At 33.7% G+C, this 13,718-nt stretch overlaps 1 protein-coding gene across 5 annotated transcripts in view; it reads left to right on the top strand.

The window, feature by feature from the left end:
• Positions 1-13,718, top strand: part of LOC105347546 (ADP-ribosylation factor 4) — a 46,985-nt gene that overhangs the window by 29,867 nt on the left and 3,400 nt on the right. For 2 of the 5 annotated variants that reach the window (XR_010708541.1, XR_010708539.1), the window contains exons 2-4: positions 9,642-9,825; positions 10,133-10,380; positions 11,325-13,659. Coding sequence is in view for 1 of the 5 variants with exons in the window: in XM_066069165.1 (XP_065925237.1) it covers positions 13,594-13,659 (66 nt within the window). In the remaining 4 variants the exon portion in view is untranslated. Of the gene's footprint in view, positions 1-8,147; positions 8,306-9,641; positions 9,826-10,132; positions 10,381-11,324; positions 13,660-13,718 lie in introns of those variants that run through there. The other 3 variants (XR_010708540.1, XM_066069165.1, XR_010708542.1) reach the window with 3 other exon arrangements.

Here is a 13,718-nt window from a genome sequence, read left to right as displayed (position 1 = left end):
AATCTTAAATAATTTATCACATGACGAGAAACCTATGTTTGAAAAATAAATAAACGCAATGCATTTTGTAATTACCAATAGATGTCTAATTCTTCACAGTTTAAAGATATGAATGAATTATAAATGAAATTGCACTTGTCAGTCTAAATGACCAGTGGACACGTGAATCAACTTTTTTTAACTAAATGCATAACAAAGATTTTTCTGGTGAAAAGAATGCTTATAAATAAAAAAAAAAGGGGGGAAATTTAAGACTTGGTATTTTCTTTTTTTCTTTATCGCGTTCATTTACTGATTTCTGTGTTTTCTGAAACTTGGAGAAAACGGGTTTCATTGTCTTGGTCCCCGAGTCATTAGGATATGACTGGCCGTGAGCCGGATACGTCATATTATAAATATTCCCGTCGCTGCATGGAGGACGGAAGTTTGCGGGACCGCCATTAGTACTCACTCCCACGTTTACATTCTCAGCAGATGAATGGTGACCACTAAATTGGGGGGGGGGGGGGGGGGCTCTCAGCAGAAATATATATACATATATATCTCAAATAAATAAATGTCGTTGTAATGGGCGGAATCTGTGAGACGCAATATGCTTCATACGTACAATTAAAATTGCTGAGAAAATTCAGCGCACGCTTTCTGCATACAAGAAATATAAATGCAAATGAATGCAGGTCTTTAAAAGTGTCTGGGTTTTTTTCGGATTGAAAAATATAATGTGAACCTTTATTAATCGTTTAAACAGTCATCAATTTTAGTTATGAGTTTATTCATTTATTATTTTTGTTTCTCTCTCTCTCTCTCTCTCTCTCTCTCTCTCTCTCTCTCTCTCTCTCTCTCTCTCTCTCTCTCTCTCTCTCTCTCTCTCTCTCTCTCTCTCCTCTTGGCGGAATTGACACTCAATTTAAAAAAATGAAATAAATAAACCTGATAAATTGTAAACCACAAAACCCGGATATGAAACTGAAAGTTGTCTCAATAAGTATTTTCTTGAGACTCAATTGTAAATGTACTTGAGAAAGATAAGTCGATTTCCGATGTTATAAGCACAAAAACAAATTGCTTTGATTACTCCTTCAAAAATACCGGGTAGTATCTTTTTTCTGAATGTCATTATTGATATATAATGCTCATGCGCGTTGTCAAAAACTGCCGCAAAGAATGCAGAGGTTGTAGATTACAATTAAAAACAACAATTGTTGATTTTTTATGTACGATATATTTGTGAATACTTTATTAATACAAAAATGCATTATATTATATCATATTGTAAATGTTTCAGACTTGTCTTTATACGCATTGTGCTATGCTTTGCACTTTAAAATGATTTTGAATTGCAATCATCAATGCAGTATGATCTTTTTTTTGTCTGCAATACGGTGCTATAGTAATCATTTTGTGTTTTTGAAACCTTAATGATTAATTTTATGAAAAATTCCTAAACAGTTGGACATGTTTAATTTACTTTATGTATAGGAAATCAATTTGTGATAATGCTATAATATTGAATTTGATTAAACAGTTTTCTCAAATTGTGAATAGCAGATGTTGATTTAAATTGTGTCTACATGTATATATTTTTTCCTATCACTAGAATATAGATTTACATTTTTACAAAAAAAAAATATATTGGTCATATTGTTTTACACATATTGGTCATTGCATATATATGTAGTTTAAAATCATTGATTCCAGATTTCTGAAAATTAATTGAAATAAACTTAACAGATTTGATTAGTGACCGAGGAATAAAGAGATGATCGGTCATCGGGTTTATTTATTTATTTATTTATTTATTCATTCATTTATTTTCATTCATTTTTGTATTTTTATGCGTTTGTTTCAAATCTTTTCTTTCCAAAGCATTAAATATCACATTGGCCAAACTTTGAAAATGCGTCGCTTAAATATGATAATACATCTACAAAAAAAATAGCACGTGATTGCTGAAAATCACGAGGTCGTTTAAGACGTTTTGGCGATGTGCTTTATCAACTTTGGACTTTGTCCGTAAACTGAATCCTCCGCGAGTTAATGACTGTTTATGATTTTTTTCTCCTTCCTTTCTGTATTTCTCTCTTTTCCTTCACATAAGTACTTTCCCTGAATGAAAGTAAGCCCAAAATTTATATCATAAGTGTCTGTCATTTCTATTCGTTAAATTGTTGTAAGTGTTTGTTCTAGATGCTCCGAGTTGTCATTCTCTGGGGAACGGGTGTTGAATTTCGCTGAGTGATCTACCTTATATTGTGGTGTTCCTAATTGGTTTATCTTAAACTCGTTGTCACGTACTCAAAATCTACTCAAACCACGGTGAATGTGCACTTCAAATGAAAGGGATTATTGACACATTTTTGTAAGGTTTACCCCATAAAAAGTAAAAATGCTGAAGCACCCAACTCTTATGAAATATACACAGAGAGAAAAAAAATCCCCTTAAAATTTCATCATCATCCTCTGACCACTTTAAGGAAGTAATTCCGCACCTCCCTCTTTTCTCTGAATCGTACTCACATTTTTACAGAGCTAAATTGTGTTTTTAATGTGTATATACACATACGTACATGAATACATACCATCTCGCACATTTATTTATACATCTCTAATAATGGAACGAAAGATATAATTTGTTAACAGCCGACTACAAGCGAAGGTCGGACAAGTTGTAAATATTTCTTTTCGTCGGGAGACGTTCAGACGGTGAGGTATGGCTGCCTGTATAGGGCACCCCCCACCAGATGGCTAGATGGCAGTAAACGTGCCGCTCACTCTCTGCCCTGCGCAGTATCAGGTCTGTACAGCGCAGACCCAACACCACGCCGCCATATCTCCGCTATAGGTTGACAACCAGACAGGCCATTACATTCGTTATATAATGAGTCACAGAATTAAAAGTAAATCAAAGTGTCATCGAATCTTGATTGTATAGTTTGTGTATATATATATTCATATTTTTTATAGCATATTTTTTTAACACCGAAGTTCGATACAGTAACAAGTGTCGTGTTGGGAAAAAACTGATACCAAATGCATACCTGTATATACAGAATATTTTAGTATCAACGATTCTGTAGAGTTTGTTCACCCCTCCCCCCCCCCCCCCCCCCCAAAAAAAAAAACAAAACAAAAAAAAAACCAAAAACTAACGCGCACACACTTTGCAGTTTAAAAACTCCTGATTATGTGATTGCAAAAGATATATATACTTGAGCGGAGAAGGGACAAAATATATTTTTAAGACTTTCTTCATTTAAAATAGATAATGGTAAACAACTTATACTCGTAACGACAACAAAAAAAATAAAAATAAAGGATCTAATATTAATCAGATTGGTATTCAAATTCAATAGATAATATTATAACGCTGTATAATTTGTAATTTATTTCTATTCAGGATAATTCATGGTTAGAAAACTCTTTTTAAAGTTTTAAGGTGGCTCGACACACCAATGCATTATTTGATGGATCGATGAAGAATTCTCTTTGAGAAATGATTATTCAAAAATGACACCTATATCGGCCTCTGATTATTTTATATGAATTTTTTTGTATTTTTTTATAGAAACCGGAAACATCGTTTTAGCTGCGAACAAGATATATTAGAGCTAGAAATTTGTTATCAATTAATGCACAATACAATTATCTATAAATACATATCAAAAACGGCCAGATAAACTTTGAAATATTTTTGTAAAAAAAATATTTATGAAAATGAAAAAAAAGGATTGTAGATATTTTTTAAATCTATGGATAAAAACTGCATATAAACTGTTACTAGCATTTAACAATTGCTGTACAATCATATTTCAACAAGAAATTGAAACCAAATAGTGAAATTAAAGTATAAATGGAAAATTTTAAAATCGAACCGATCCCGATTGTAATTAAACTGACCCCGAACGAAATCACATAAAGTTAGAATGAATCAGAATTTTGCAAAAATTTCAGGTTGTTTAGCTGTAAAATGGTTTCATTTACTAACTTTATAATTCATATCAATTACTTAGAAAAAAACTGCAGTTTATTTGTAAAATTTCAATTTTAAAATAATTCTGATCGGGATCAGGTTTTTTTCAATCGGGATCGGTTCAAATTTGATAAATAGCAATTTTTCCAAAATTTCGCATTTTCATTTCAATTTCTTTGTAAAATATCATTGTTTAGTAAATAGTTTATGTGACTATATGTTATTTTTAAAATTTTATCCATAGATTAAAAAGATATTAAAGAATTACAATTTTGATTTTCAGAAATATTTTTTTAATTAAAAAATTAAACACTTGACCAAACGATCTTTGGCATGAATTAATTTATAATTATATTACACATTAACTGACAACAAGTTTTAAGCTCTAATATATTCTGTTTGTCTGCAAAACAGTTTTTCCTATTTCACTGAAAAAATACAAAAAAATTCGTATAAAATAACTGAAAGCCGATATTGATCTCTGTTTTGTGGAATCATGTTTCAAAAAAGATTCTCTATCGATCCATAAAATAAAATTTTGGTGTGTCGAGGAACCTTAAATGCGAATCTTTTGGGTAATTTGTTGCTCAACCGGTCTCCTTTACAATTTTTTTTTGAATGTCAATTTCATACATTAGGATACCTTTAGATATAGAGATATGTGATTCCGTGCAAGGGTTTGGGATGTTTTTTATCGAAATAACTTTTTTTAACATTCAGAATGAGGCATACGTTTGATATTAAACTTTTAATTACGTTTGCTTTATTTGACATTGCAAAATGATGATCTGCTCTGATGTTACATGAAATTTAGAAGTCGGAGAGCCCGATTGTGGGCGGAAAAACCAAGACAAGCTGGGGCTATACCGCATCCGTGTCTGAAAGCATGCAAGGCCAAGTGACGAATATACATGTCGCTATTGATACTAATGTTCATCGCGGCACGCACGCGTCCTTACATAGGTTTATGCTATAATACAGTATGCGCGGATCTAGAGGGGATCGGGGAATGGGATCCAGAACTCCCCCCCCCCCCGGGAAATTTAAACTGCATTTCATGTCTCGTTACCCCACCCCCCCCCCCACCCCCCCCGAAACAAAAATTATCCCTCGGAACGCCCCAGTCCCCAACATTTCTGAATCTGACTATGCTGTAAGCACAACATTGTACACTGCATTCAAGATGGTAGAGCTACGTAGCGACTACGCTAATGAGCGGTAAGCTAACCTAGCCACTGTGTAGATATTCGTAGCCTAAATATTTTATACTAAGCATCAAATTCAACTTAATATAAATGAAATTGGTAAAAATTTTGAATAACTTCGGGCTCGGGTTCCAAATATATAAATATGACGTCGACAGCAGAACGCTGTTTTTAGTGTATTGAGACGAATGAAAACTCATTTCAGGTCAAACATGCTTTCTACGAGACTTTCAAGTCTCTGGGTACTACATGCGTACAAACAGTGGTCTATAAGACACAGACAAAGTCATTGACTCTTTTGCGAAGCACGAAGACTGGGCTACCTCTTTGATAATGATTATTGAATTTATACCATAAATTTGTCATGTACAAATGTTTCTTTTTATTTGTTTGTTTCGTGAAATGAAAAAAAAACCATTTATTGGCTTGAGTCTAAAGAAATTAACAATACTAAATTACATATACGCTGCATAATTTTTATAGAAAAATATCGCATGAAATGCTTGAATTTTGCACAAAAAATATATTTACAATTGAAGAAAAATGTATATTGGAGAAATTTAAAAAAAGCTATCGATATTAATTTTGAAAAATGCGTCAGCTTCTACCCTGGACCATTGCGGGCCCCCAAATCCCCTGCCCTGCTGTGGCACAGTGCTTCCATAATCATCTACCCTAAGCTACGCCACTGATTTCCAACTTCAAATCAACAGACCTAGATATCTACGACCTGCGGCTAGGCTAGTTGCTACGATCTTGAACGCAGTCCTGCAGCTAGCGCAATCGCAACTTCTCGGGCCTCATAATAAAAGAAAGACAACTTGTTATTAAAAATAATTTGTCTCTTCCAAAGGATCGATGACATGTATTCGTATATTTTCACACTTACCTGCAGATCTGTAGCTCTACGAGAAAATTCAAGTTGACAGACTTAAGAGCTACAGTTTCTCTAATACAAAAGATGTAATTTACGGCGCACAAAAACTTGCGCTGATTTTAAACACCTTAGCTTTCAGATTCGGAAACCCTTGGCTAGCTTCATCCATGGGTAGAGTGACCATTGGCGGATCCAGAGGGGGGGTTCCGGGGGTCGGAACCCCCCCTTTCTCTGGGACATATGAATTATTTGGAAAACTTGTAATGCCTATTTAAAGGCAATTTTTCCCATTTATACCATAATACTTTAATTATTTCAAATAAATGCTTTTAAAATTGCTCATTTAAAGAATTTCTTATGCAGGTTATGCTATTTTTCTGGAATGCTAGCTACCTTAATACCTGAATCACAAACGAAGCCCCCCCCCCCCCCCCCATTACAGAGGTCACATCAAGTTCCCTGGGACGACTATTGCTTGTACCATTGTATTACACATGTACAATCTATTCAGCAGATAAAGTATCCCATGCATTTTTTGTCATATCCTATCATTTAGACCTTTATTTAAGAATGCAATCAATAGAAATCAAAATCGATAAATAGTTCAGAATTTAAACATCATAGACATAAAAAAAATTACCAAAAAATTCATATTTATAATAGCTTGTCGTAATAAGTCTGAATCATTTTGTTGTTTTTTTTTGTTTTTAGTGTTTCTTTCTATTAAGCATAGACGCACGTTCTCATTGCTGGAGACTTGTTTTTTTTCTAAGGCTAGAAATTGTGCAAATCTTCCTTACCGAACCCAAAACGCTTAATAAATGCAGTGCACTCTGATATTAAAATAGGTATGAAATACATGTAGATATTGACGAGATAACTGTTAATTAAATTTACGCATGGAAAACGTTCAAAAGGCCTTGTTTGTTGAAAAATAATGAATTTTGCACGTATTGATTATCATTAATTGGAACCCCCCTTTTCCAAATTGCTGGATCCGCCTCTGGAGTCTAGTGTAGATTCAAGGTTTTCCAAATCATAACCCCCGGGGTTAGGAACCACACTGGTTGATCGAATTTTTACAAAGAGAAAAATCTTTTTAAAAAGTTCTTCTCAAACACCAATTTGCCAGAAAAGCTTAAACCTGGTTGAAGATCGAGAAAGCTGTCAATGTGACAGCAAACCGGTTTTATGTTTTTTTTTATTTTTGTTTTTTTGTAAACAAGGTATCCTTATTAATACATTTGTCGATTTAAAAAAAGTCAAAGTATAATCCTTGTCTCTATGCTGCATTTATTGGAAATAACCTCATACATGTATTTAGAAATCTGTAGGAGGAGTTATCTGGGCAAATAATACACACCCTGTGTATGGAAAAAATACTTTAGTATATGCACATACATTAATTGTATATATTTACAATTGATCTCCAAAAACAAAAACTTTAATAACCTATCTCGAAAACTGTAGGAAGGGTTATTCGTACATTAGGGGTAACCTTTTTAAATGCAATGACTAAGTTCAACAGCTGGTATTTTTGCATTAATTATCAAAAATCAAGCAATATGCATATCTCTGATATATGTATAATTGATCTGAAAAACAAAAACTTCAGGGGTACACTATATGCAATATTATGCATTAAAAAAAATTGAAAAAATGTTTAAAGATATAGGAAAATGTTCAAGTTTTAAAGTTGTAGTATTTGGATTTTTTTCTTTTCTAAATGATAGTTTATGGCCAAAAATATCATGTTTAAAATTTTAAGGCTGATCTGATAGTTAATATGTTGACCACCCAGCCTCCTGTACAATTTATGAGCAAAAAATTGAAAATCAAGATATACTCTACTATATTAGTTATTTGTATTTGAGTTTTTAAAGATGGACTAATTTAAAAGCTTATGACGGCTATTGTTGCTCAGGTGAGCGATGGGCTGTTTACGTATTTTTTAAATCCTTTCATTAATTCATCTACTATGTTTATTATTTTTCAATCATTTCATATTTCTTTTTAATTATTTGGGGTAGAAGAGAAATAACGATCAATTTATGTTTTAATAACTCTGTAAGGTTAATTATAAGATTTTTCGGTGATAAGACAAGCCCGGTAAATATTTGAAAACAAACCAGTATTTACATGTTACGAAGCCTATACTATTGATCTTAAAAGTCAACAAAGTAGGAAATGGCGTTTAATGGAAACGTTGCCGAGAATGATCCAGACGAGTACTTTGAAAACTTTGAAAAATCGGTAGGTTTATATACATCAGCAAGTACTAGTTTATAAAAGAAAGTATTTTCTGATTTCGGATCAATACAAAGTTGATATTATCATAATATTTTACAAAGAGTAAACCTTGTTCCGACAACATAGAAGAACTAAAAACAATTATGCTATCGAACTGATGTGCTCCTTCCTCATCATGCTTCGGAAGCTGCGCTTTTCTAAAATACTCCGCCATGTTGTTGTTGGACGGAGAATGGGTCACGTGATTTTGGTTGCCATCGATGGGCGGAGGGTGAGGCGTGGATCTAGAGAGGTTCTGTAATAATCCGTTAATCGTGGTGTGAAACGACTTCTCCAGTCGGCGAGAAACGTTTGGACGCTGTTCATGCAGAAGTAATTAATAAGTAAATAACTATATTTGATTTTGTAGTCCTGAGAGAGTGGCATTTTAAAGCACTTTCTCATTGCGTTTCGTGTAAAAGCGAAAATGTTTGCAATTTACGGAAGGTGGTACTGCACGGAATTCGGATTCAGATACCTTTAGATACATTGATTTGGTATCATGTGATGTCATCGTACATATAGATACATATTGTACGTAATACGCACCAATAATGTTATTTAACAGGAAATACTATTTAATAGTCATCATGTATCCGTAGCATCGTTTTTAAAAGGGGACAGACTCCTCCGGAAAATCTTACCTATGAGTTTTCACTCATTTTTTTTAAATCAACATTTTCGACATAATCCATTTGAAAACAAGTTTTATACTTGAAATAGTGAAGTGGAATACACAGGAAAATCTTTGAAAACTAGGTCACTGAAGCTAGGGGATGTGTCAGTTCGGACCGAAAGTTTTTGATAAAGCATCTCCCGTTAGTTTGATAAACCAAAGATTTATCACACGGATGCCTATGAGATATATGATAATGATGAATTCATATACATAAGATGATGTGCAACCATGATATATTTCATATAGACATATAGACATGGTTGAGTCTAAGCCATCGAACCCACACAAGTGCTTTGTAATTATTATTCTTGAGTGGGGGGTGGGAGTGGGGGTTGCTTAATTAGAGCAAACTTAGTCACTTTTCAATTACCCTATGAGAAAAGAAACGTAACTCGTGAACAATTTGAATAATTCGTGACTGCTTAGCCGGGGAGGGGGGAGGGGGAGGGGGAGGGGGTCCGTGGCATGTGTTATTTGAACTGTACAATTACATCTTCTCTAAAACCTGAAAAATCATTTTTTTTAAATGTCTGTATTTCTTTTAAGTGCAGTAAGTACAAAGTGAAGTCGATGTTCAAATATTCTATGTACTAGGCTCTGTACTAATTCTTTATACCACAGACCGATCCAAATAGACCAAATCTACGTATACTTGTGGTGGGATTGGATGGGAGCGGGAAAACCGCGTTCATTGATTGCATGGAGAAAGGCAAAAAGGAGAATGTGGAACCAGAACCGTCTGGGCCTGGGAGCTTGGGAATTACCACTGTCACCATTGGAGACACTCAATTCGACTTCTGGGACGGTAAAAAAGAGTATATTTTGCATTTCATGATTTGAAGAATATTTGTGGAATTCCTAAGATTCATTTGAAATATGTGCGTTTACAGTTTTGAATCTATTGCCGGATTATTTTGAACAATGTTGGAGTATGTAATTGTTTAAACTTTATTTCTCATGAAGAATATTTTGAATGTACATGTTGCGAATTCATTTTTATCGTGTTAATATTTTCTTAGCTTTAAACTGTAGTGTATATTCATCTTATCCATAAAGCACTATCTTCATTTAAAGAGCGACAATACAGTCTAAACATGGTTATTCTTTTCTAGTGTCAGGGTCGGAATCTGCCAGGAAAAAATGGGGAAATTATGTCAAACAAGACCCCCGTGTGATTGTTTGGGTGGTGGATTCAACGGTTGATTCAACAGGCAGTGAGGCGCGTTTACAGGAGAATTCAGACGCCCTCAAAGAGTTTCTTAGTCTTGAAGTCACCAAAGACATCCCGGTCCTGTTCGTAGCAAACAAGCAGGTATTAAAAAGAAAAAGAAAAGCTAATCCACCTCACAAATACACACTTGTGAGTATAACCCCCTCCGAAAAAAAAAATTCTGGTTGATCTCAGTTGCCTATAAATAAAAACTGGAGCACATTTTCCCTAGTTAATTGATATTATATATTTATAGATATTTCGGGGTTCAAACGATATTTATTCACTATGATTAGAAAAACGTTTGACGCACGAATTCAAATCTTGACAGATTGAAGATCGGCTAAAAATTAAACAGTCTACGGCAATAATACACTGCAAACGACGAAGATAGGATGAAAATTGTGGGAAGACGTATTTTGATTATTTTAAATGAAAGAAAAATATTAGATTGCTTTCTTGGTCTAGCAGCCAATAATACCCGCAAGTGAGAAGTACTGGGTAGGGAAAGAGTCCAAAAACAAACCAGGGTTTGAAATTCCATTACATTTCTCCGTAAGAAGTATGTTTTTGCTCTTGTCAATTTCTCAATATACGAGAATCATATTAAAATGAGATGATTAAATGTCAGTGAAAAAATATCTCGAATTTTTTCACGCGACTAATTCTGAAGTGGCGAGGGGTACGGGGCAATAAAATTCACTTGAAAAGGGCCAAACTTACAGCTGAATTGATGTGAGGATTTTGCCACTGTATTAATAGAAATACCTGATTATTTAACAAGCGGACAATGATGACGATGTACCTACTAAGAGGACCACATTATAAGTACTAATATTTATTTAATGATATATTTAAAATAATGGACAAGATTCTACAGTTTTACATCAATTTTCTTTTATTGAAATATATGCAAATTAGAATATTTTTGTTGATAAAAAATGAGAGTTGGTTTTAGAAACATACACAAAATGCTTGTGATATATCCAAAATTGAAATTGCATATACATGTATAATAAATTTAAAAAATCAACTCCCATAAGTTGTTTCACTACTTTGCTTCTATATTCATAATTCAATTTAATTTTTTACAGGATTGCAAAAATGCACTGAGTCCTCAAGAAGTGCTGCAAAAGATTAAAGCAAAAGACATCATTAACAATAGTCGTCAATACAAAACAGTTGGCACAGAAATCCCTCCAGGACTGAGAGCTAGAAAAGGAATTTTCCAGGCTTATCAATATATAAAACTCTTGTGTTCTTAGATATATAATGTTCAATTCATTGTATTAATGAACAGTTATTTTCTACGGTAGCTCAGTGGTAGAGGAATCCCTTTCTGAAAAGTACATGTAGGTTGAGGGTTCCTCAATTGCGACAAACCTTAGTCAATATAAAATATATAGCAATTGTACTTTCGCCAAGCACAGGCATACGATAAAGAGCCATCCCTGTACAATGGCCCTACATGTTAGAGCCGAACATAGGTATAAAATTGAAGTCCTTCACTGGCATATGGTAACGACCCATAACATTATGATATTCTTAACGGGACAAAAAACAACAGACAAACTATACATTTATTCACTTTCTAAGAGTTTTTCTCGTTTTTTTTTTATTTCGAAGCAGGTAGATGTGTATATAGTGCAGCTTCACTATTACAAACATTCTTTATTACTATCTTTTAAGTTATCTATATTTGATTTAATTATCTATATATGCTTTTGCATGGTTTTTAACGTTGAGGTTAATACAATGCTCATAAAAAATATCGTGCTTTCATTCTGATTGTATTTTTAATACCTGATTTATAGTAAACATTGTCGGATTCCCCCCCCCCTCTCTCTCTCTCTCTCTCTCTCTCAAGAGAGGAAGGGAGAGAGAGTGATTAGCGCTGGTTATATTAAGATTCAAGCTGGGTTTTTTCACTTACTACCATATCAACGCAGTAACGTAAGGCCATACACTTCATTACCCCACCCTTATGCTTAAACCTTATATGGTATGACAATGCACATGAAGTGTGGTATGCTCGACCACAATGGGGACAGAGGAGGTTTCTTGGCTCTGTATGGACATTTCTAATGTGAAGATTCAAGTAATGTCGCGTGGCAAATATTTTTGGGCATTGATTGCATTTTTGTGAGTATTCAGGTGTCTATACAAGGACGATCTGTGTTTAAATGACTGAGCAAAATTCGCATATAAAGGATTCTTCTTCATCATGAACTTCCTCTGTATGATCAATTTCTATCTCCATCTACAAAGCAGTTTTGGACTGATTTAAAACATTTGATCAAAAGATTTATCAATATACACTGTTGAAAGTCTGTACCTACCGTGTGTTGTGCTAACCAAGCTCTATACATGATAATCAAGAATGACCCAAAACAATATAGAGAGCTACATTATCAAAATAAATAAGCATTAAACATTTTCCATTGATATTATGCACTAGTCTCTGCAAGAAAAACCGATTGTATCAACCCTTGTACAACACGTTGTATACACCCCGTGTACAACATCACTTTTTCGCAAATTTTTCTGAATTCGATTGCTTTTATTTACAGAAAATTTATGTATAATCAAACACAGATGGTATGTAATTGTTAGTAACAAAACAGTGATGATAAACGGAACCTTTGTCCAGATATTTGATCATTAACGAACGTCAGGGTCAAACTCACTCTGACTTTCGGAATTGTGTTGAGGTGTTTGAGAAAACTAGAACATGTACAATGGAATAAAACGTGTCTATATATTCCTTAATTCATGTTTTAATTTCTTCCGTAAGCATACTCTTTTTGGCAAAATAAGTTAATTAATTGGACAAATATAGTACCTTCGACACCGTTTTCTCGCTTCGGAAGCCTACACCCAGTGTACAACATAGCATACACCCCGCATGTTGTGTTATACATTGTACTTGGTGTGATCTGATGGCAAATTTATTGACCATCCAGTCTCCTTACATTGTAACTTAGGAATACGTTGCCACGGAGAAATAAAATGAAAATCAGGATATACTCTAACTTGTCTATAATAGTTATCTGTATTTGAGTTTTAAAAGATGGACTAAAGCTTATGCTGGCTATTGTTGCTCAGGTTAGCGATGTGGGCTGTTTAAGTATTTTTTAAATTCGTTCATTAATTTATCTACTATATTCACCATTTTTTAATCATTTCATATTTCTTTTTAATTATTGGGGTACAAGAGAAATAACGATCAATTTATGTTTTAATAACTCTGTAAGGTTAATTATAAGATTTTTCGGTGATAAGACAAGCCATATTTGAAAACAAACCAGTATTTACATGTTACGAAGCTTATACTATTGATCTTAAAAGTCAACAAAGTAGGAAATGGCGTTTAATGGAAACGTTGCCGAGAATGATCCAGACGAGTACTTTGAAAACTTTGAAAAATCGGTAGGTTTGAACTTATAGTTTATTTACACCAGCAAGTACCTATTTTCACACACAAGTTT

This window comes from Magallana gigas, chromosome 8 (assembly GCF_963853765.1).
Source record: "Magallana gigas chromosome 8, xbMagGiga1.1, whole genome shotgun sequence".
In the NCBI taxonomy this organism is placed as follows: Eukaryota; Metazoa; Mollusca; class Bivalvia; order Ostreida; family Ostreidae; genus Magallana; species Magallana gigas.
The sequence above is the reverse complement of the archived record's forward strand: the minus strand, read 5'-3'. Positions and strand labels throughout refer to the sequence as shown.